General features: G+C 39.9%; 1 protein-coding gene across 9 annotated transcripts in view; it reads left to right on the forward strand.

Annotated features, from left to right (window-relative positions):
- Positions 1-26,039, forward strand: part of LOC129731044 (semaphorin-1A) — a 446,018-nt gene that overhangs the window by 266,192 nt on the left and 153,787 nt on the right. For all 9 annotated transcript variants that reach the window (XM_055690762.1, XM_055690761.1, XM_055690765.1 and 6 more), the window contains exon 3: positions 15,340-15,442. In XM_055690762.1, the coding sequence (XP_055546737.1) occupies positions 15,340-15,442 (103 nt within the window). The remainder of the gene's footprint in view (positions 1-15,339; positions 15,443-26,039) is intronic.

Consider the following 26,039-nt stretch of genomic DNA (forward strand, 5'->3'; position numbering starts at 1 on the left):
AAGTCGCCATCTTGGATTTCAAAATGGCATTTGTAAACAATTTCTGGCTTCTGAGCGTCAATCTGGTTAAAGAAACACTCATATTGGGTGGTATCTGGTAATTATCGGCTGTTTTCCAGACACCGGAAGTCGCCACCTTACGATTCGAAATGTTGTTTGAGGTCGTTTTGTGGCTTCAGTGCATCATAACTACTCCGGAAATACCCGTGTTGGGTGGTATTTGGTCATTTGCCGCTATTTTTCAGAAACGGGGAGTCGCCATTTTGGATTTCGAGATGGTATTTGGAGACATGCCAGAAGAAGGAAGGGTGTCGAAACATTGTGGGCATGTTTGTTACACCTAAAAACATTCACCTACCAAATTTGTTTCCATTTAGTTGGTTAGTTCTCGAGATAAGCAGAAATTTGTGTTTCATTTGTTATGAACCCCTCCCTCACAGAAGAGGGAGGGGAGTCGAACCACTAAGGACATACTTGTTACCTCTAAAAACATTCACTTACCAAATTTGGTTGTATTTGGTTGATTGGTTCTCGAGCTGTGCGAAATTCGTATTTCATTTGTATGGGACCCCTCCCTTGTAGAAGAGCGAGGGGTGTCAAACCATTATGAATATATTTGTTACCCATAAAAACATCCACCTATCAAATTTGGTTCTATTTACTTGGTTAGTTCTCGAGATGTGCAGAAATTTGTGTTTCATTTGTATGGGACCCCTCCCTTCCAGAAGAGAGAAGGGTGTCGAATCAACATGAACATATTTGCTACTCCTAAAAACATCCACATGCTAAATTTGGATCCATTTGCTTGGTTAGTTTTCGAGATGTGCAGAAATTTGTGTTTCATTTGTATGGGACCCCTCCCTCCCAGAAGAGGGAAGGGTATCGAATCAACATGGACATATTTGTTCCTCCTAAAAACATCCACATGCCAAATTTGGTTCCATTTGCTTGGTTATTTTTCGAGATGTGCAGAAATTTGTGTTTCATTTGTATGGGACCCCTCCCTTCCAGAAGAGGAAGTCTCGAACTATCCTTGTCACCTTACCTGGCCCCTAAAACCCCTATATACAAAATTTAACGCCGATCGATTCGGTAGTTTCCAAGCCTAAATGAATCAGACAGACAGACAGAGCTGCATTTTTATATGTTTAGATTTTCAAATATGCAGATGCAAAGGGAATTGTATTAATTTTTGTCATTTAATTACGTTCCGCAGTTTCCTGATTTCGCCATCATATATTTTCCTCCTTCAGTTGTTTTATTACGCGAGATCTAACGTTAAAGTTTCCTGATAATGTTTGAAAGCCGCTTTAAGAAATTTTAGAAATTTTTGACAACATTGGGTTCAATAGTTTTTATTGTTTCCTTTGATGGATTCTCAGTAAATTGAGGTTAAACCGTAAATGATCGGTAATATGCAGTACGAGCTCAAGAATCATTTTTTAAGTGTGTTAATTTTTGAGCAGTTTTGAACGTTTGTATCAATACATCTACTTTCGTCACCAACATAATCAATGAATGAATGTTAGCAAATTGCGTACAAACAATACGGCTGCAAGTACTGTTATGTTTCAGAACAAAGAATAAGTATAAGTGACATTGCTTCTTCTTTCAATGAAGTGATTGCTTGCCTAACTGAAGGCGCGATTTGTGGCCTTTACTTAACCCGTAAAGACCCGGGACGGAACTTTTTTTTTTGAAAATGCTCGTTCTCAGCACTGGAACGGCCGATTTGGGAAAACTTGAACTTTTATTCAAGGGGAATAGTTGCTCTAAGTTTTGGTAAAGGTGCCACCCCTCTGGACCCCTCCCCGTTTTTGTGAGACGCAAATATGTCTGTGTTTTTTTCTAATTTTTCAAACAGATAGCATGCACAGATTTAGAGAAAAACGAGTTTGAATTCACTAAAGTACGAGTTCTTATGGAAACTTGATTTTCTCTAAATCTGTGCATGCTAGAATAAATCTTTCAGCATCTTTGGATTGAGAAGACGTTACTCTAAAAATATAGAGCTTGAAAATTGAAGAGCTAAGTTTAAACCTACCGTGGGATACTGAGAAAATTAGGTTTTCATGAAAATACGTACTTTGGTGAATTTAAACTGGTTTTTCTCAAAATGTTTGCATGCTAAAATAAATATTTCATCCCGTATGGATTCAGGAGACCTTACCGCAAAAATGTAGAGCTTAAAATTTGAAGAACGGTGTTGTTGTTTGAATTTTTATAAAAATACGTAGTTTTGTGATTTTGCACTGAAATAATTTGAAAACTCCAAAATTCACTCTTACATACCATATTTCATCCACCTGACATGATTTGATACATGGAGCAATTGATACGTATGAAAATTACCAGTGTTTGCTCAATCTGTTTGAAAAATTAGAAAAACACAGACATATTTGCGTCTCACAAAAACGGGGAGGGGTCCAGAGGGGTGGCACCTTCACCAAAACTTAGAGCAACTATTCCCCTTGAATAAAAGTCCAAGTTTTCCCAAATCGGCCGTTCCAGTGCTGAGAACGAGCATTTTCAAAAAATAAGCTCCGTCCCGGGTCTTTACGGGTTAAGCCGTTGATTCAAATAAAATACCAACACTGTGCTCCTTGTTATCAAGTAATAATAGTCAAACTGACGTACAACTGAAGCTTCAAACTTTCGGTCTCGACGAAAACGAATTTGTAGCAATAAAAGAGGTCAATCAACGTGCGATAACGTTTTTGGTGAGCCATCAGCTAATTTCTGTTTACCTTTATCTACTTTCACCTGTACTGATACTGAATAAACCATTGCCAATACCCTCAATTTACAGTTCGGTCACGTGGCAGAGGAGATAAGCTGAATATAATACCTGTTTATGGTGTCGGATTCGTTAGTTGTTTGGCAATTGCAAACGTTTTTTTCTGCGCAGCAGTGGTGGCGTATTATGAAACAGTGTGTTGTGGTGATGTTTGGCGGATTAAAAAAGAATCCAATTAGGTAAATGATACCGGTTCGTCACCACCAGTATGGAAAAGGTCAGGAAGATGGTTACATATATACATTATTCGGATGACCTTAGGAGTTTCTTAGCTTCCCCGGAATGTCATAAATTTTCTTTATTGATATTACTCCCTAGTCTCAGGGCTCCGAAAATAGACCATCATACTGGCATTAACTCCCATCTAGTGTCATTAATTTTCTTGCTATCATTTTCAATTATTCATGCACCCCGCCATAAATCATTGTAGATACTGTAAACTTTGCTCCATATCTACACTCACTCACTTACTTACATGGTGACATTCTTCTTGATGCCGGCGGAGACGCCAGTCATAACCATCCCTCTTCATATATCTCGCAGATGGGTTCCGATGTGCGCGTACATCCTCGTCCTATCACCGGGAAAAGCACCACCAGCACGAGAGATCTAAAGATTGACCGCCGTTCAGCGATAAAGTGCAGGAGCGAAATAACGCGACTTCGCCATTGCTGACGGAGATATGTGCAGGTCAGGTGTTGCAAGGACTTAATGTCAGGTGCTACCATTCGGTGGCTAGCGTTGACAAAGATATGATGAACACCTGATCGAAGGTGACTGAGAGAGCAGCTTCTTTCCCCCGCATGCTGCATCGCATATGCACAACTTGTCACCAGCATCTGGATGTTTGCGAAAGAAAATCGTGTTCTACATTTTGATAGATGAGCAAACATATATCAACCGTCACTTGCACGAGGTGTTATGTAGTTGGGATGCGAACAGGAGAAAGGGAAGGAACACAGCTTTGGTTAATGGAATATTTTTTAAAATGGACACTAGAATCTCTGCGTGCTCTACTATTTGAGAATTTATATGCTCAATGTCGATTCTTTTAATAGCTTAAATCAACAGTGCACTAGGTCTGCCATGAAAACTTATAATATCCATTGAAATTATATTTCCCTGTTGTCAAAAATGTCCTTTTTGGAAAACATTTCAGATGTTCTGACAACTCAGATTAATTTGGTACGAAAAAATAAGTATTTCAAAATCAAAAACAGATGAGACCCCGACCTCCAGCAGTTTGCACCAAATAGAATACTGAAATGAGTTTCATGGATGATTATGTTTCGTCCTTAACCTTATATATGAGCATGCAAAATTGTTCAACACATTTCACTATTCCCTCCCAGTGTGTGAAGGTATAACCTGTTATCGAAATCCAGTTTACGAAGTACGTCATTAAAGCCTCATTACGAATAAACGGAGACTTAATTGCAAAACTGTCAGTATCAATCATCATTCAGAAAATCAGGAATTTACCAGAGTTGTGTCTAACCGCTCAGTCAGGAACTCCGCAAAAGATTGTCACCACTGTAAGCTTGTGATCTTCATAATATTTTGGCGAAAAATTACATCTTCATCGAGAATCGACTGGAACGGCAGAACAAATCTAATGTTTCAAATGCTTGTACATATCGTGTATCGTTGGACAAAACGAATTAGTCTAGTTTATGAAATCATTCTTTTGAACATTCTTGACCAATTTGATTATAATTGAACCAATCGCATGCCCGAAATGATGCAATTCAAACATAGACGAAACACGACGACTTAATGTTGTGTTAGCGAACTCTCAGTCATGCTTGTCTTTTCACCTTAGAAAACCTCTAGAGTGCAGGAGAACATCTTGCACTGCGAAAACAACTGCTCTCACACTAAAGAGCAAATCAACGCACATGTTAGAAGAGAACGACGGACGTTTTTTATCTGGTGAACTTCCTTTTGCGAGACAATGAACTATGGTGTACTTTATCACACGTATGGACAACACGCACAATAACTACTCAGCAGAGCTATTTTCGGTGCGTTGTACAGTTTGTTGGAGAGGGAGGTGGAGAAAAAAATAGACTGCGTTGCTCGTGCCGATCGAGTTTACTCTCGTCGAACTCGTTTTCGCGATGTAGCAACACGAGGAATACACTTTTGCCCGGCATGTTTTTTCGCTTTCCGGACTACTCGCCAGTGGACACTGTGGTGTACTTCTGCGTTTTCTCTGTAGAGAGATTCACTCCTCTTGTTTCTATCAGATGTGGGGTGAGCTGGAAGTGTGTTTGTCTCTCTGAAAGTTGGTTCAGACACTTTGGAGTGGAGAAAGAAGCAGTGCGGCGAAAGCATTTGCTACACGCAGGCACATACTGAAAGGGAAGTGCGCGGTGAATATTTTCTCCGCTCTTTCCACATACTGAGGAGAATGACAAGCATGCTTCAAGTGAGAGAGGAGTCTCGTAAACGCCATGTTAGAAGAGAAAACGAAAATTTCTTTGCCATTTGCTATCTGCAATATATTGGCGAATGGTAACATTACTAACTTCAAATAAAAGATTTCGGAGCGCTAAGAAGTGACATTGGTGTTGTCATTTGCATATGACGCGGGATGGTTCTCGTTTTCTTGTTACTTCTTGTTCAGTAGTTTTTGAAGTAGAATACTTCTCTCAGGAAGTTCGGCTGCATAGGAATGTGAAATGAAAATCTAAAACCGAAAACAGTGGAAAATATTTCCAATTACAAATGCTAATAAATCGGTTAGTATTCGATGGATTTCCTTCGTTCTTGCAGCAATAGATTAAAAAATCTTCTAATATTCTTCCCAAAAGAAGATAATTGTAATTTATTATTCACGCTATTGTACTACTGAAAATAGTAAAGCCTTGTCAAAACGAAAAATTCGACCTCTGATTGGTCGTTATATGATTGCTTCCCAAGCACGGTCGACAGAATCATATAAGCAGTATAATATAATCATATAAACAGTATAAGTAGCATAATAGTTCTAAACAGCGACAACAGCAGTCTTCCTTCCTTAGCAGCAGCACTAGCCCTGTGGTTGGTCACCACGTCTCAGGCGCAGCGCGGTTCTTTTCAGCGTGTGTCGCCAGACTGCCATTATTCCCCCCGTGTTGGGGCAGCATGAAGATTGCCATCAGGAAATCCAATTTCGAAAATCAAAATGCCTTTTTGAAGGCAAATAAACAAGTCATTGAAAGTTAATAATTTTTGACAACGCAAGCAAGCATTCTGTGCTGGATCCTAACAATCTAAATCTGTCGCACCTGTCTAATTTACTGAATGTGAAATAACTTCCACAGTGCATGTTGTCAGTGTATCTTAATTCACACACTGTTAGAGCAGCTCAAAGGTTGTGATCAGCAACCGATTTTGAACCGCAAAATGCCTTTTTCAAGGCAAATAAACAAATAATTGAAGGTTAATAATTTTCTGGCATCAACACAAGCAGACATTCTGTGCGGGATGCAATCAAATTCTGTTGTAGTTGTCTTATTTCTACTTTATTTAGTAAACCCCCCACTGTCGGGGCAGCGCAAAGGCTGCGATCAGCATAATCGACTTTGAATAACAAACTGCCCTGTTAGAACGCATTCACAAAGACAGTTAGTTCGACTATGCAGAGCTAATATGAAGTCGATTCAATCAATCAGCATGAACAGAATTTCGTCGTCTCCCAGCTGCCAAGTTGCAACATGATGCAACACGTAACAGCGAGCAAACGAAATCGCTGGATGTCACAAGCCGCTATACGGTTAGGCCTTTGTCATAGTAGACGCGAACGCGAGTGATGGGGCGAGAAACTTGCCGTAGGTAAATAAACAGCTCTCTTTGCGGCTGTTCGGCATTCTGGATTTTGGCAATCAAAACTTCCGCTGGCTGGCTGATTTTCAGTGTGAAAACAGCCTTCAAATTTGTTGTCAGAGTGCCTGACTACGATTTGGTAATATTGTTTGAGTTAATTGTTTACAAAATTTTACAATATTCTTCTTTCTCCCATTCGATAAAACAGGTCATACGAAGCCTTCGTCATACGCAAGCTCACCATAACTCCCGCTATCGGGGTAACACAGAGATGCAATCAGCGTCATATCCGATTTTAAATTCAACAACAAACTGTCCTTTTTAGGACAACCAACCAAATGAATTGAAGTTTTAATATTTTCTCGTTCTGAGCTATAACCAAAAGTTAATTATCTTAATTTGAATTCACACATACATATACTCTGACTGTTGAAATTTGTTTGCGCCGCAAAGAGTTTGTTCTTTTCCTGTTCAGTGAGGTCGTATTTATATGTGCAAACTTAAATTGAGTAGTACTTCAACTTCATTTGCACAGAATGAGCAGTCAACATTTATTTGCTAGGAAAAATGACTGACACGCAAGCAGCCGGGTTATCTTTCTTGTAAAAGTATTCTACTGCAACCTTGCGATCGTGACTTTGCACACAACCCTCTTGTGATTTTTTCTTTTAACTTAATAATCAAACGATTTCCCAAAGTGTGTAGCTGTATACATCTGTCTGTTCAATCTGTGTTACACATTAATAAATGACTCATTCAAAACAACAAACAAATTTCAATTATCTGTATTTTACAGATTTTTGGGCACATAATCTGTATACATATTACATACTCCTTTTTGTGTCAATATGAAATTTTGCGGATAAAATAATCAATACTACTACATTTAACGATTGGACTGGATATCTTTGTTCCAGATGTTCAGATTTTTTTATGAAATATACAGATTCAAATATGGCAGCAATGTACAGAGCAGTCCATCTTTTTTTTAATTCTGTCATTCTAAAACCTACGTCGCCCCGCCTTCTTGTTGCGTTAGTCTTTTCCGGGTGTATTTAAGACAATCACACGGGTTTCGTTCATTTTGGTGCTTCTAGCCAAACCGGAAGTGCGTAGAGTCTTCAGAACGTGCTGTTTGTGTAGTGCGGACACGAACGTCAGTATGAAAAACAGCTTCTTCTCTTTCCTACATTCGCAACCCCGAAGGCATCCTACAAAAAATGCCGATTCGACACACGGAGTACATTTTTCGTTTCTATTTGTAACGCTCTGTTGCCAATACGCTCTCAATGTAACTCTCGGACTGCCAGCGCGATTAGGTATCACGAACAAATAGCAACAACAAACACATCTTAGAAGACATTAAAAAAAGACTGTACCATTGGCAAGCCTGGCTAAGAGTACCGAAATGCACAAGAATCGTTAAAAAGCTATAATCTTTCAAGTGAAGCTTTAAGGCAGCGGTTTTCAACCTGTGGCACACTTACCCCTAGGGGTACGTGAAAGCCTGGAGGGGGTACGCGAAAGAGAAATCAGTGATGGCGGACAAAGCAATTTTCCCTCATAATACTTCATATGATGTTCAAACTTGCTCTTAAAACATTATTGTAGAAATAAAAAATAACATAGTTCAATTTGGACCCTGAGTACCACAACGTCGCCAAGGGGTACGCGGACGCGTACGCGTGTTCAAAACCGCAGCTCTAAGGCAAATGTATTTTCGGGTTTGATGACCTGTGTTATTGATATTATATAGGTATTTTTTCTACTCTGATCATTGGATAGTAGGCTTTCACAAAAAAAAGATGTTGAAAAAGTCAAGGTGCTCAACCCTTAATTCAAAGATACATAACGTTATTTATAGTTTTTTTGTAGAGCATTTCGACTTTCTGAAAAATTGTTTTAGAAAAAATGATGTTTTGAAGCTAAAAGCGGGATTCATGACGGAAATTTACATTAAAAAGATTCTGATTTCTTATCTAGAAACTGAGATATTGACATTTTTACATGTGATGCAAAACTAAGCATTTGTATAAAAATGCCACTTCAACTCAATATCTCCATTGCACTGTGTTTTATTTTGCTCTTCGTGCGTTTAATTGCCTAAACAGTGATTTAAACGTTGATTATAACCATAACTTATGTTCAGAAAAGTTTCAGGGTATTCAAAAATGCATCTTGTAATGTAGAATGATGGGTGAATAATCCACCAATGTGTGGGATAGAAAATTTATATTTCAATCAGATTGAGATAGACGCAAGGTGTCTTCGACGAAGTTTTCGATTATCTCAAACCATGAAACTTTGCCGAAGACATTATGTTTCTATCTCTTACATATTACGAGCAACATAAAGTTTTCTATGGAATGACACTGAAAATCACAACTTTCTAACGCGTTCTAACCTTTTTCCTAGATTTTTCTGAATTTTTAAACCTTCTACTAAGTTGTCAGCCATCCAAAAATTTTTATCTCCCAAAATAGAAAAAAGTTATTTGAAATATTTGTGAAATTGTCTAATTTTCCATCACAATACAAAAATGGCAATATCTCAGCCCTTCGATAAGATATCAAGGATCTATTTTTAGGTAAATTTTCGTCATGAATCCCGCTTTCCAGTGAAAATTTCTGTTTTGGACTGAAAATTTTATTTGTATGTGTTTTAAAGCGTTTCATCAAAAAATTATAGGGAAATTCACTTTTTTGCGATGTTTAATGGGCTCTGTGAGCCAAATAACTGGATGCGATGCTGAACTAAACCATATAAAATATTCAAAAATAACCCTACAAAAAAATATATGGAAAAATATGGGAATCGAACAGAATTGCAAAAGGTGCAAAAGGGTGGTTTCGTAGCTTAAAAAGGTCATTTTTTATAAACCACATTTGGGTACCCTCAGGTTCTCAAACGATTTATTAGTAAGTCGAAATATACTACAAAAATGCTATAAATAATATTATTTTTCTAATTGGGGTTGAGCACCTTGACTTTTTCAACATCGATTTTTTTGGGACACCCTATTGGATAGCCACCTACGATGTGTTCAATCCTAAGCTATGCCAAAATCATCTTATTGCTAATTTATCTATGATTTAATTCCGAGCGGCGGAATGGCAGTTTGTAGCACATACTTTGCACGGAAAGAACCCGAAGCCTGCTCTCAGTTCAACCATACTTGGTTGAGGGTCGGCATTTTTCAGACGTCATCGATGTGCGGTCGATTCGATTCGCCTCCGGCTGACCAACGTATTCAAGATGAGCGCTTTGAGATCGATACGGTTAGATATCCAGAGGTTGTCACCTGAGCGAACGATGGTGGCAACAAATCTTGTAACTCGCCGAATGAGGAAGAGTTATCGTAAAGCTAGAGCAACCGATAACAGACTCTAACAACGCAAGAAACGTGAGCACTGCGAACGATCTCTTGCGGGGGCGGAGGTTAGTCCATCCAGGCAAGACACGAATAGTTTATGTAAAGTAGTAAACGGAATCAGGACCGGACGATGACAATCCCTGCCATGTGCAACAACAGTGAAGGGAACCTGACCACCGATGAGACACTGATGGCAATGCGAGAGAAACAACATTTGGAGGTGTTGCTAAAAGGCGAAGAGGATAGATCCGTCGACAGAAACAGGAGAGACTTGAGGAGGATGGACAAACTGTGAATACGCCAAACTAGGACGAGGTCAGGAAAGCTTGTAAAGAGTTAATAAACCACAAAGCAGCTGGAAAGGATGGCCTCCCAACCAAACTTCTCAAAGCCATGCAAAGTGAGCAGCTGTAGCGTGTAATCTTTCGGCTCATCTTGAAACTTTAGGCTGAAGACAAACTAAGCATGGACGGAGTAATTTGTCTATAGAAAGGGCACACCGACTAAATTGCAGTTATTATCGAGGCGCAATACTCCTCATTTCTGCTCATAAAATTCTCTCACGCATCCTGTTTAATAGACTGAAGGTATGGTTTCCGGGAAGAGCGATTTTTCTGCGTTTCTTTATTTTTCTCGAATTCGAATCTCCCAGGGACTGCCGTTAGGCATTGCTCCCGGGAGAAGGGCGAGTGTGCTTAATGAACTCGCTTATTTTTAACGTCGTGGAAGAATTGGACCATTCCCGCTGCCACCTAGCCATCAACGCCTCCTGTTCCGATTTACAGTTGATCACTACGATGACCCCTGTCTTATGGTGCGCTAACTCCAGTTTCCTGGAGTGCATCCAATCCTCAACTACGCGTATGGATAGCGGAGCTCAACTCAACCTTGCTGAATGACTCGCCGTAGACTTCTAGAGTTATGCCGTCCGCAAAGCCTACAGTCACCGCTCCCGGTTGAGGCTTAAGCTTCAGCACACCGTCATACATGGCATTCAACAATACCGGACCCAGGATGGAACTTTGCGGTACCCCAACGGTTTTCGGGGCACATTTCTGATTCTCGTGTGTGTTGTAGACCAGCACTCGATTCTGGAAGTAACTTTCCACAATCTTGTAAAGTGGCACCGGCGCTCTGAGACTCCGAAGCGCGTAGGGTTCCACGTCTAGCGTGACAAATGCGCAATAGTGAATGCTTCTTCTTTTACGCTGGTGACGGCAAGGGCAATCTACAACGGACCAAATGTTCACCTTGCGTCAAGTCCTTGACAAGTTCAAAGAAGTAAACTTGGAGATTCACCATATGTTTATAGACTTCAAGGCGGCATACGATACAGTTAAGCGCAACGAATTATGACCGATCATACTTGAACATGGTTTTCCACCAAAACTGATTAAGCTGATTCGTACCACCCTTGATGATTTTTCATTATGTGTCAGGATAGCGGGTGTAATTTCGGATTCGTTCATGACGTTAGACGGTCTGAAGCAGGGTAACGAGCTCTCGAACAGTACGCAGTACGGCGAGCTAGCGTGCAAAGAAGTGGTACTATTATCTCGAAGTTTCGAATGCAACTTGGTTTTGGGGATGATATTGATATCGACGGTAATAACCGCAGAGCAGTGGAAGATGCATTTGGGCCTTCGAAGAGGAATGCAGTGAAAATTGGACATACATCAACAAAACCTTTTACAGTTTACGTAGCCAGCTGGACTTCCGCAGTATGCATGTCCGCACGAAATTTGCGCTCTACGGGACACTGATTCTCCCGGAGGTACTCTACGGCCATGAGTGGCCATGATAAAATACGGCAGGCTACAATGGGTTTGCAATGGGGCATGAATGTAGGAGGAGCGTCCAGCGAAGATATTATTTAGCAGACCGAAGTCGGCGACTCCGTACTCGTTGTGAGCGTGGTGTAGATGAGGATGCCTGATCGGCGAGTGTTAGGGGTGATAGGAGAAGACTGGCCCAAGAACGAGTGATGTGGAGACGTATTCTGGATTCGACAGGGGGTCGTTAACGATCTGTCGGCGAACGGTTTATGGTTTTCAGGAAACCAGTTTTTACCTCAAAAACACGTTTACATTCTCATTATTTGTAAATTGCAAGACAATTACCCCAAAATTCTGCTTTAAATGAAATATTCGCTGTTCTATTCTACTCTCTACACGCAAATTTTGGATGGTGCGAAACCACATTCATATTGTGCAAAATTAGCGCAATTTTTTATAAAGTTTGAAACCTGGATAACAAATGAGTTTCATATATGACGCATCGGTTGTGTCAATATATAATCATATTCTTCTCGTGTTTTTGTTGACAAAAATGTATACAAAAACCGTTCTACATCTTTTGGTAAAAGATTTAGACGAAACTGTTTGATGTGCTTCGAACCAGAATCTTTTTGTCGCTGGATATAACCATTGTGCTTTTTGCACAAATTTTGTGCGAAATCAGAGCAACATTTGTGTTAATAGGAAGGACAAACTTTCGCGTGTACAATTTCCTCTTTCGTTCAATGATTCCGGTTAGTGCTTCAATATTGTTGATATTGTTGACAGAGTTCGAAGATGAGGTATTCTAATTAGGAAATCGTAAAATATTTATAATTTTTGTATTAAGGGATACTATATACAATGGAACTAAGACCAAATAAAAGTTTACCTTATAATAAAATAATTCAGCAATTATTCCCTATTTCCCATGATAACAGAACTTGTGTTGCAAAGCCTCGATTAGTAATCCGAACGCAATCATTTCACCCTTTGTGTACACCTTGTCAACCCGCAAAACGATATGAGTCAATGTTACGTAATCAATTGGATAAACGAAGGTCCGCAATGTAATATCCTCCCGGTTGACAGCATTCCTTTGCTCCTCGATGTTACACAACAAATCGAACCCACCCAGCTATGGAATGTCACTGACTGACCGTTTGATACGCAAAGAAAAGCGATTTTATCGTCATCGTCATCATCATCAGTAGCAGCAACAGCAACATGAATCACTCGCAACGAACACGAAAAACGAAAGGAATTGCTTGAACGGATTCCATTTTTCGCCTTATTTAACAATTTAATCGTTTTCCTCCTTTGCCCTTGCGCTCGCACACCCTCCTCTGCTCGCTTTCAATTCTGCCGCCGGCCGTTCCAAGTGATAGGTAGCTACTGCTACATCAACCAGCAGAAGCAACAAATCTTTGCGCTTCCTGTCCCGATCCCGACTCGTGCTCAGCTTTATTTCATATCCGTTTGTACCTATCCCTCTCGTGAAAAATAAATACGCCGCCGATTTGCCGAGTCCCAGAGCTGTGCCCAGCCATTTTTAGTCTTCTAGTCAGCCAACGCTAGATCGTGTTGATCGTTTTCGGCGGTTGAACCTTGCACTAGTTGGAAAAGCGAGGCAAGCAAAGTCCTACGTCTTTAATCGATTTTCTTGGATTTAATTTGATTTCGGATCCGGGGCGGCAACATTCTGCAGAGATAAGACATTTACCAATATTTTCTACTTATCGGTGAGCTGTATTATTTTCTCTGGAGCGAGGAAAACACTTTGGAAAGGGCCCCAGAATATCCGAAAGTGGTTATAATTGATGTGGTTTAGCAAATTGCGAAATCCCGGCAAATGTAGAAACCGTCAGCAGCGCAAAGATTTACCCTGCTTGAGTTGTTATTTCGAAGTCGTGTCGGTCGCGGTAGCAGCTCTTACGGAACGCTTGTTTCTGGTTAGTCAAGCCCCCGTTGATGGGGGAGGATTAAAAAGAGATCAATCGGGTGGAAATGATGATTGTGATCGAATTAGAAGCAAATCCTTGCTCTTTTAATTAATTTGGCAAATACCAGTAAACGGTTGGAGGAGATGATACAATTTACCGAGGACTGCAGATAACCACCAGATAAAGCCAATAAGTAAACTAATCTGATTGATTCCCTCTGCTGCCTTCTGCTGATAAAATATTCCTCTATACACTACACAATCACTACTGATTGTACGAACTGACAATTCAAGTGGCAGATGTTGTGCGGTTCTCATGACCAGTTATGCGCTGCTCGTTACTTTGTTGAGGCGAACGACGGATTTCCTCTGTTGAATCCAACTCACTTTGGTTGGTGGCTTTTGTGACGCTCGGCTTCTCAATTGAATTACACAATAGCAATCTAAAAACCACTATCATCATCATCATCAAAGAGATATTTCGTATAGCATCTACAGTATAAGTATCTCTTAGCATGACCAACGGGGGAAGGGAATCCGTATAACCGGCATTGCGCCACGACGGATGACATCATATTCGCTCGTCTTCGTCCACACACAGCGGAATCTCCTAGCGACAGATGTGTCCTGCCCTGTTGGACACATTCTCGACAAACATCAATTTGATACGTACGCTGGCAAAGTACCGCTGTTTGGATCATATGCTTATGCTTTGTTGGCAGAGGTTACTACTGTATGCTGTACGTCTTAGAAGATGGATGGAATAGTTTTTTTTTCTTCTTTAATCTGAAATCGATCTACTATCGAAAGGTTTACTGCCGCTCCAAGCATAGTTGTCCCATGTTTTACAATTATGCTTTGAACAATTACGGGATGCTAAGAAAGATGTATAATAAATGATTGAAGTGATAAAACTATACCTGATAAGCATGTTATATTATCGATCAGAATTCAATTGAATAACCTTTTTCTAACTAAGCAGTTGTTTGTTTTCTTTTGTTCAAGTGACCAAGAATTATTGACCCAAAATTATGATTCAACGGCCGAGTCAGAGGGGCTACAAAGGAAACTAACAAACTAGTGGAGCATGAATGTACGCAATTTGTTTTTTCCTTGTCGTTACCAATTTACGATATCCATTTCACACAAAAAAAATCGAGGCTTGCTACTGATTCTGGCACCGTTTCCCCACCGATTCGATTCGGTCCTTGGTTTAGATTGTGTGTAAATAAGTGTATTTTTTTCTTCACTTGATAAACTGCCAGCAGTTTGGTGTTTCTGGTGTTTGTAGCACACCCGTAGAAAGGGTACCTTCGAAAGTTGTGACTGATTCGAACTCGTTTCACGCACTTGTCGCTTTTCTTGGCAGTTCCCGGTACATCATTTTTCTTTATTTTTTGGCCAAAATACAAAATTATCTTCTGAGTGCCGTGCCCAGAATTGAACTTTATTGGAGCGCCCTTGCCAGCCAAGTTTCAAGGTTTATCCCTTGATTTTGATTGGTTCTGTTTTAATTTTTTTATGTATTCTTCTTTGCTTAGGCAGCAGTAGGAAACTACTGAAACAATGACAAAATCCGATTATGCGAGTTGATAGATAATAAAGTTTTTTTTTTTTCTATTCTCCCTAAATCTCTTTGCAGCCGATGAAGAGTACCTCAAGTTCCAGGGAAATGAATCGACAATCGACTATTTCAAGCTAGTTCTTCGGGATGCAACCAGCAACAGCTTACTGGTGGGAGCGAGGTGAGTCTCAGATTATGTTTTGTTACATTTATAATCATTTTTCTTGCCACGATGGAAGTCATTAAAACTTAATGACACACCCGAATTCTCTTTCTATAGTTATAATAAAAAAGCGTCTTTATACTGAACATATTTTTTTGCGTGAAGCTTCAGTTTGTTTACATCGCCGTGATTCAGCTCCGTTTATTACCATTTCACCGATTGTTATTTTTCGGTTAATTTCGTACTGAAGTGTAGTATCTGCGTGCCAGCTATTTGTAGATAGTGCAGTGTAGTTCATTATGTAAAACTAGTTTAATGTCATACTTTTGTGTTGGAAAAACAAGTTTTACTATCAGAATTGCCTCACTCTCGCTAAAATACTCGAAAGAGTCTAAGCAGAGATGCCAGATGTTTTTGAAAACTGTCTACAACTGCTCGAAAATCCGGAAAAATCTGCTTGAAATCTGAAAAATTCTATCCGTGATTAAAAAAAATTTTCCTCACGCAGGCATAAGTCTGCAAAAATCTGCACACATTTTTAAAAAATCTGCGTAAATATGAGGAGACTTTGACAAAAATCTTCAGAAACTATTGAAAGTCTGCAAATATCTGCGAATCAATAAAAATCTGCACATCTTGTTTCTCTGAGTTTAAGCCTTGAATTTATAAGACGCGCTGCAGAATCCAACTCTTTTCCATAAGAGCAACTGCATAGTTTGGTTCTTTTTTATGGAAATTATTATAGTATATCTACCGCTTGTAATCATTGTGTTAAACCAGTAGAAGGCACAGAATTCATCTCATGACTTACTGCGATAGAATGATTCAATTCAAAAGCACTAGGCAAATTTGTACAAGGCGAGCTCAGAATGAGCTTCATTTCTTACAAAATTAGGGTAGGCCCAACTTCCAAGGACATCGCGTTTCGTTCTGATACCTGGTCGAAAGAGGTATTGTTCCGTGAATTTGAGGACGTGCCAACCGCTGCTTCGAGCATAAGGTTCCCGCCTCTATAGTCGTCCCGGCCCTAGGTATAGTGTTGGTGGAACGGGCCAGATCCAAATTGCCAGCCTTCGCAAGCATCAATGGGTAAACAGTGTTTTTTCGATCTGACGCGCTCTCCATTCCCAAAAATCTTCTCAACTTTTGATTATTGTCAAAATGTTGGTGAAATGAATCCTGGCGTAATAGAATAAAAGAAAAAAATATTAGAATAAAAGCTGGTGTGTAACGATGCGTGCTATGACTATATCAAAGAAACATGGCTCAACGACAACTCTTCACTCAACTTTCGAGTTGAATCGTATATATCCCGCCAGATCATACAAATAAGAGTTGTCTTATTGATCAGCATTTACGTTTGCTCGAATGGATTGTCTCCCAGATGGGTTCAAGAGACAACATCGTAATTCTCGGCGACTTTAACATGACGGAAATTTCCTGCAAGATTCCTGTAGCTACCTCTTGCAAGACCCTTACAGCAGAACTCAAACAGATTAATGAGATTTTAAACAGCAACGCTTGATTGGTTGATTGGTTAATTTGTCAGTGAGGACAAAGGCTCAGTTTATTCAGTCTCTCGCGCTTCTGTAGTACTCTTCGCAAAAGATTGCAGACATCATCCTTCTCCTTAATAACTATGGCAATGAATCTGGGAAGTTGATTCAACGACGTTATTGAAAGTGTGTTGTACGCGTGTATAGCAAAGGTGATTTCAACGATATGAACGCGTTCCTTGCAAGTATTGATTGGAAGGAGACATTCCGTCATTTTGATGTTAATTCTTCGGCATCAACTTCGTCTAGCATCCTTATGTAGGCTATCGATCAATTTGTTCCACGTTAACATTGCCGGAAACCTCTCAAACCTGCCTGATGTTATTCACAATTAGGGTTACTGGAGAGAAACAAAAGATCCGTTCTCAGAAAACATAGTATGGACCCACTGTTGCTAACTGTACAGAGCTTTCTGGAAACGTACAGATTTTTTCAGGTTTTTCGGATTCTGTACCGTACAGATTACAGATTTTTGTGAAAAAGTACAGATTTTTTTAATGGCTAGATTAGACAAAACTTTGTAACAGATTCTGCAACAATAAAATGTATGTCATCTTGCAGTCCACACTTCGAATTTACTGCCGAATCTCTACTGGCAACTTCTAGGAAACAGTCGAAAATGACCGAATAATACTCAATATGTATATCGAGATGATCCATAGAAACCAAACATTGACCCTGGACACCATTTTGAATTTAAAGACGACCACTTTTAGTTTCTGGAAAACAACCAAAATAATCAAATACCTCCCAATATGGGTATTTCCGGTGTCAGATTGATGCCAGAAACTCTGCTGAAAATGACCGAATACCACCCAATATGGATGTATTCAGAATTAAGGCGATGTACAGAAGCCAAAAGTCGAAGATGTTGTCATTTCGATAAAACCAATCATTTCAAACGATTTTTTATTTGACTTTGATCATATCCTATGGCCGATTCTCCGTGCATTTGCAGACTTTAAACACATCGCAAGGAATCAACGAATTTGGAACTTTCAAATAATACGATACCACATTTAAATTATATTGAGGTCACAACTATCGATCAAAGTAGGTATCGTTTTAAATAGTCTTTGAATTTCTTTTCTTCCCACAACTATTGAGTCACATATCAAATTGTTATGAAATTCGTTATTTGTAAGTTTGAGAGATGACTCGTTCGTATGACACTAGTTATATTAAAATAAGTCATGTAATCTTTGAGATAATAGACTTTCGTTGTTTTATTAACAATTTAATAACGATTACTTAAGTTCGATTATAATCAAATGAAATGGGAACGTATAGGGCAGCCAAACTTTGAAACCACGTGTTCAATCATAATTCATCAGTTAACGCTTAACTAGTTCGCTCGTCTGATAATAATGTTGATCAATTCGGTTGTGTAGTTTCTAAGATAATGAAGTTTCGTGATTTTCACATTTCGGTACATTACAGACGAAGTTACAGTTCGATTACAGTAAAATTCAATAGGGTTTATGAGGCAGCTAGACTTATCAATTGATACTAATTTTGTGGAAATCGGTTCAGCCATCTCTGAAAAAAGTGAGTGAGTCCAAGTAGTCGTCGGGATATGTTTCTTTTCATAGCTGGATTTCACATTTTTAAACATAACAGTCAAAGTAATAGTCCGATTGCAAAACAAATCAATAGGGTCTTATGAGTCAACAAGACCTTCCATTTGACACTGATTTTATGAAAATCGGTCCCGCCATCTCTGAGAAACATGAGTGAGATTAAACTGTCTTCAGAACACGTTTCTTTTCGTAACTTTTAAACCACAAGTTCAATCTATATAAAATTTATAAGTTAAGGGTATTTCAGGTAGCCCGTTAATTTGAAATCAATTTTGTTCAAATCGGTTTCGTGGTTTTAGAGATAATGATGTTTCATGATTTTTACATTTTGATACATAACCTCTAAACTAAAAATCCGATTACAGTAAAATTTAATAGGGTCTTATGGGACAACAAGACCTTTCATTTGCAATCAATTTCATTAAAAACGGTTCAGCCATCTCTAAGAAAAGTGAGTGAGAATAAAAGTCTGCACATACACACACACACATACAGAAAATGCTCAGCTCGTCGGGCTGAGTCGAGTGATATATGCCATTCGGCCCTTTGGAGCACTTTTATATCTTCGGTTTTGCAAGTGATTGCTATACCTTTCCAGGAGAAAGGCACAAATTGATCTCTTTTGTTCTTGCAGCAATCGATTGAAAAACCATCTATGCATCCGTGCATTGAAAATTGTCAAGCCCAGTTAAAACACAGATTTCGACCCCTGATTGGTCGCTTAATGCTTGCTTCCCTAGCACTGTCGACAGAATTATATACTTAGTAAAACGGGCATGTCCTTTATGGGTTATATAATAACCTGTCTCTGTTCAAACCAGTCATTTTACTAGTAGATGGCTGTAAGGATGGTCTTAACTAAACAGCAGCAATAGTGTCATCGAATAGCAGTGGATATCAGTAGCGGTAGTGGCAGCGCCAGCAGTTTGACGGTAGGCACTTGTTTTGGTCCTTTGTGCGGTAGTAGCAGCATCAGCAGTAGGTACTTCGGCCAGTACTTATTCCAATCAAAAACTACCATATTTTGATAACACACAAACGTTTTGAGATGCTGGCAATTCAAATTTGTGGGCCGTAAAATTCTCACTGTGAAAATAGGTTTCTACTATATTATCAGAAGAATGCCTTATTCCCGCTGTCGTCGATTGCACTGACCAATTTTTATACTTAATCGAAAAGTTAATATTTTTACGTATATTCAAAACGCCTTCATAAAGACGGTATTGAAATCGATTTCATCTTCAGGACTTAGCACGTACTAACCTTTTTTTTCTTCAGCAATATACAACACCCAGCATAATAAAATGTTGCGTAATGCTGCTTCCATACGACACTGGACGGCATAATAAAACCTTGAAAATGGTCAAACTTTAATTATGCAAATAATCGTACCATTGAAAATGTTCAAACCTTATTGAAAAGCAGATTTTGATTGATTTGATTGGTCGGCCTCTAACTTGTCGCAGAAAGATCTTTAATTGGTCAAACGGCTTAAAAGCAAAAAAAAATTTCAAAATAAAATAAATTGAATTATGACGATTCTTTCACCACCCTAATACAAAAAGGAGTACCTAAAGAACAAAAAAAAATGCGATTCTAAAATTTTTCGACGAAGAACAAGTGTGGGAACCAACCAATACTCATCTTAGCACCTATATTCTTCCCGTCGCTTTTATTTCGCTCTTTTCATCGCTCTCAACTTCCGACTACTCGACTTATTCAAGAGGTAAAATAAAACTACTTTTATTTAAAAAAAAGTAAATTTTTACAGTAAATTTAACAAATAAGTGCAATGAGATGAATATGGGTGTTAAGATGAATATAAGAGCGATTCTCCTATCAAAATTTTAAGCAAGATTGAAGCAAAAACAAAAGTCTGATCATGAGAAAGGTCTAACGGCACTTTAGGTACATAAATTACTATTTAAATTGACATAAGTCCAAGGTGCCGCAATTCTCGCTTTTATACTTTTTTTCCTGTACATCCAGCTTTAGAGAACCAATTACGGGTTAAAAGCAATTCTGAAATAATGTTCCAATTAAATTTTTTTTAATTGACGTTTTCGATTTGGCTGATACTTTGCATAGATGCTATGGGCTAAAGAAACCATTTTGTGCTATTGGTTTTTTTTTGCGTAGTACTATGTCCCTCATGAAGTTCAACTACATAGTGGTGTGTAATGAAAATCTAAAAGTGGGAAAAGGGAGAAATATGTCCAATTTCAGATGCTAATAAGTCGGTTAGTTTTCAATAGACTTATGTTATTTATATTCTAAAATTAGTACTAATAACGACATTGTATCCAAAAACTGGTCAGTCTCTAAGAGTTAAAATCTCACAGACAAAATCAATAAAAAATTACAATTACAAAATTGAAAAAATAGATCCCTTTCGTTCTAGCAGCAATCGATTGAGAAACCATCTATGCATCCGTGCATTGAAAATTGTCAAGCTCTGTTAAAACACAGGTTTCGACTCCTGATGGGTCGCTTAATGCTTGCTTTCCCTAGCACGGTCGACAGAATTATATACTTAGTAAACCGGGCATGCCCTTTGTGGGCTATATAAGAACCTGTCTCTGTTCAAATCAATCATTTCACTAGTAGATGGCTGTAAGGATGGTCTTAACTAAAGAGCAACAATAGTGGCATCGAATAGCAGTGGATATCAGTAGCCAGCAGTTTGACCGTAGACACTTGTTATGGTCCTTTGTGCGGTAGCAGCAGCATCAGCAGTAGGTACATCGGCCGGTACTTCTTCCAATCAGAAGCTACCGTATTTTGATAACACACAAACGTTTTGTGATTCTGGCAATTTAAATTTGTGGACCGTAAAATTCTCACTGTGAAAATAGGTTTCCACTGTATTATCAGAAGATTGCCTTATTTTCGCTGTCGTTGATTTCACTGACCAATTTTTATACTTAATCGAAAAGTTAATATTTTTTCATTTATTCAAAACGCCTTCATAAAGACGCTATTGAAATCGATTTCATCTCCAGAACTCAGCACGAGCAAAACTTCCTTTTTCTTCATCAATATACAACACCCAACAGCAGCATAATAAAATGTTGCGTAATGTTGCTTCCATACGACATTGAACCGCATAATAAAACCTTGAAAATGGTCAAACTTTAATTATGCAAATAATCGTACCATTGAAACTGTTCAAACCTTATTGAAAAGTAGATTTTGATTGATTTGATTGGTCGCTAATTGCTTTCCTTAACACGATCGACAGAATCATATACCTGCTTATACCCATGCTGAGCAACCTTAAGCTGGACAGCTAAAGCCATTGGTCTCCCCGGGACCGCCGTTAGGCATTACTTCAGAGAGAGGGCCAGTCATGCTTTTTGCACTTACTTCTCTGGGTAGAGCAACCTATTCAGGCCAGTCAGTTAGCTAGTTAGCTATTGAGCTATTGACTGGGGCATGTCGATGGTTTCCCGTCGATTGGTGCCTTGCAAAACATTTACGATCTGTGATGCAGCCTTGATGACCGCACTCCAGATTTCCCTACTCTCGCACATCCTTCGCACAATATTCTCTGGCGTGGTGTCCGTGCCACTTATTGCCAGCATTTCGTGCCTTATCCGCTCGAAACGCGGGCATGTGAAGAACACATGCTACGCGTTTTCTTCCGCTCCCGTACATGCGGGGCACGTAGGGGACTCGGCATACCCGAGCCTATGCAGGTACTGCCTAAAGCAGCCATGGCCTGACAGGATCTGTGTCAGATGGAAAGTTACTTCCCCATGACGCCTATTACTACAGCATGCTAACTCTGGAATGAGTCGGTGTGTCCATCTACCTTTTGTAGTGTTGGATCACTCCCGCTGCCACCTATCCATTGAAGATGACCGTATGGTGTTGCGTATACCCCTTGTGTCGCGTTGGTCGAAGCACTCTACATCCTCTCTGACGATGATGCTGATGGGCATCATGCCAGCCAAGACACAAACCGCCTCGTACGACACTGTTCGGTATGCGCACGCGACCCTTAGGCACATTAGCCTGTACGTACTCTCTAGTTTGCCACGATGGCACGAGGTACCCAAAACCTTGGACCACACTGGCCCTCTATTCCTGAGTATGGACGTAGTCACGCTAGCAAGGACTTTGCGCCTGCTGCTACGGACCGCTCAGCTGTTTGCCATCATGCGGGATAATGCCGCTACAGCCATGGAAGCTTTCTTGTAGGTATAATCGACATGGCTTCCGAACGTGAGCTTGTCATCGATCGTAACCCCCAGAAGCTTCAAGGATCGTTTTGAGGCGATAGTGCATGCACCAGCACTGATCGATGTCTTCTGCGCCGACTTCCTATTATTTACAACGATGACCTCTGTCCTATTGTGCGCTAGCTCCAGTTCTCTGGAGTGCATTCTATCTTCCACTACGCGTATGGATAGCGCCCCTTTAACTCCACCTCTCTAATTGACTCGCCATAGACCTCAAGAGTTATATCATCATATATTGCATTCCACAATACCGGACCCAGGATGGAACCTTGCGGTACACCTGCGGTAACTGGGACGCTTTTCTGCCCCCGTTTGTGTTGTACACTAACACTCGAATCTAAAAGTAGTTACCCAGAATCTTGTACAACGGCGCCGGCACTCTGAGGCTCTGTAGCGCCAAGGCTATGGAGTCCCAACTGGCACTGTTAAACGCGTTCTTCACGTCGAGCGTGACGATCGCGCAATAACGAATGCCCCTCCTTTTACGTTGGATTTCAACCTCAGCCGTTCTGGTGACGGAGAGAATTGATAGACCGCTCTCACTTTCTGTGTATTTCACCAGTAGTGTATTGAGGATTATCCCCTTGCCCGCCGTGTCTTGCCGTGAATCATATACCTAGTAAACCGGGAATGTACTATTGGTGCTATGTAGATTCTGCTTCTGCTCAAACCAATCATTTTACTAGTGGATGGCTACAAGAACAATCCTAACTAAGTAACAACGGGTATCAGTAGTAGTAGCAACGAGTACCAGCAGCGGTAGGTGCACTGGCCTCCAGTGAAAAGCTCTGTCGTATTTTGGCAACACACTAACGTTTTTGTATGCTAGCAATCCAAGCCTCTCGGCAGTTCAATTTACAGCGTGAAAACAGCTTTCCAGTGTGTTATCAGAATAATGCTATACTACCACTGTTGGGAATAGCACAGAGATGCGATCAGCCCATATACGATATTAAATTGAACAACAAATTGTCTTTTTGAGGTTAATTTATCAAATATGTGGGCACTTCGTTGAGGAAGTATGGTTTGTGTGCAAAACCACGACCGCAAGGTTGACGTAGAACTACACAGAGCTGTTCGTCAAAACACTTGCATTGTTGTATTCGGAAATAAGCGCGAATTCTTTGAATGATAGACGCTAAGATCACAACAGACTGTATTATATTTATGTTAATAACTTTTATCCAATATAATAAAATAACTCAACTGAGGTCGATTAACGGACTATGAATACTATTTCGGTTTCGGCAATACTCGTAATTTGCACTCGGCCATCCTTGGCTGTTTTCAAGAAATCACCTTGAATTTCAAAATGAATCAAGCTCAGCTGTCTTTTTCAACCTTGTATATTTTTTCTGGAAGGCAAAATTTCTTCCTGAAAACATCATGTAAATCTAACAAACCATTTCGGCGGGAAGTCTATTATTAAACGCATTGTGGCGATAAATTATAAACAAATAAATGAAAGATGAGTACAAGTCGAGATATTAGTAATCTAGTTACTTAAAAAGCAATCGAATATATTTAGAGAATATTTATATCGCATTCAACCGAAAACTAGAGCAGTTCATGCTGGAAGTATAGGTTTCCACTTGAACCGGGAGCTCAAGCAATCAAGCAGCACATGATTACTTTATTCGTCATCGTTACACAGTCTATGTAGCATATGGATCATCATTCCACTGTCTCAAATGCGTCGAAGCCTATTGCAGTTGGCGTCAGCCACAAATCTAATATTCATGATCACGTTATCGCTAAACATCGAAACCATGTTACCTATATCAATATCCAATTTGCGCATCGTCACAGAGCAAAGACAATTTTCGCTTCTTACCCTGTTTGTGACTGACGGTCGCTGCCTGAATTATTGCCGAGTGACGCTTCTCTCTACAAATTGCCCTAATAGAGTCATAAAACTTTGGACTACTAAAATCGATAACAGCTGCAGTGAAGCGAAGTTGTACTTGTGTATTGCCGGCACCGATGACGGCGACGACAACGACGACAACATCGAGGATGGCAGTTCCTGTACAAAGCCATCCACGAACTATACCTACCGCTGGGATCATCTCTTCCGAGCAGTAACGTTAGGCGGCGCTGACGGTTTATGTTGATATTATTACGGTAATAACGATGTAAACGTTATATCAAAATCATGTTGAAGCTCTTAAGCTGCCTCTATTTTCCTTTCGCACTGCCGACTGGTTCTGTGCATGTGCAGCGGCACTTAAGCTGTTCTTCGTTACGAAGATTCAACACGTCGCTACCTATGAAACAAAATTTTACCGAGCTCGATTATTTCCCTTCCGAATGACTGCAAGCCGAACGCGACACATTCCTCCTTTCATTCGCCTGTCGAAGTAAAGAGAATGTTTCACGACTCCTAAGGGGTTGAAACTTTTTTTCTGCGCAATCCCATGAAGAAAGCTTTTACACGATGTTCTCGTACGTTGGCTTCCTTCGCAGTACACGAGTAAAAGAATATAAAATTATATGTGAAAGCATTAAAAAAGTTAAAACGAACAGGAGGCAGCACAGCGGACACATGCATCGGTGCGAAATTAATTTCCACAATTTTCATGCCGCACCTGTTTGAAACTGCCTGACAAGCTATTAAATAGTTGGTGTAGGGTTTTCAGCTAATTGAAATACATTCTAATTGATGGTATGCTGCATTTGTTCGAATTGGGCGCTGAAGTTTACCACCAGAAATCAAGTTTAGTGAAATTTGTTTACTTCCTCTTGACTTTTTTTTATGCATTACAATATTTTGCTCGAGTAATAATTGATTATCATTAGTTCATTCTTATATACGAATATTTTGCCAGCAGCACAGCTCAAGCACTATTCCGAGTTTATGACTCCGAACTGCGATTCCCATTATGCTTTATTTGTGGTTACCAAACGCTACTGCAGTGGTTAACCCGCATGCAGGACTTCCTACCGTCTGCTTTGATCTGGTTTTGAAAGTACCTCTTTGCCGGCTGACTCTACGTTCCGCACCCGTCTGGAATCAGGTGGAGTCTACCCGATGGCCGCAAATAGAACACAGCACAAAAACAACGGACGAACAATTCATTCGGAGTAACCGAACACCCATCCTCTGATCCATGGGGAAAAAACGCACCATTGTTGATGAGCGTAAACGTGATTTGTGCATTTTAGATCAGTGCTGCTGCACTCTGGCGGTCGTCACTGCTGCTGTTGCTACCGGGAGTGTTTAATCCTGGCTAGA

Source organism: Wyeomyia smithii, chromosome 3 (genome assembly GCF_029784165.1).
Source record: "Wyeomyia smithii strain HCP4-BCI-WySm-NY-G18 chromosome 3, ASM2978416v1, whole genome shotgun sequence".
NCBI lineage: Eukaryota > Metazoa > Arthropoda > Insecta > Diptera > Culicidae > Wyeomyia > Wyeomyia smithii.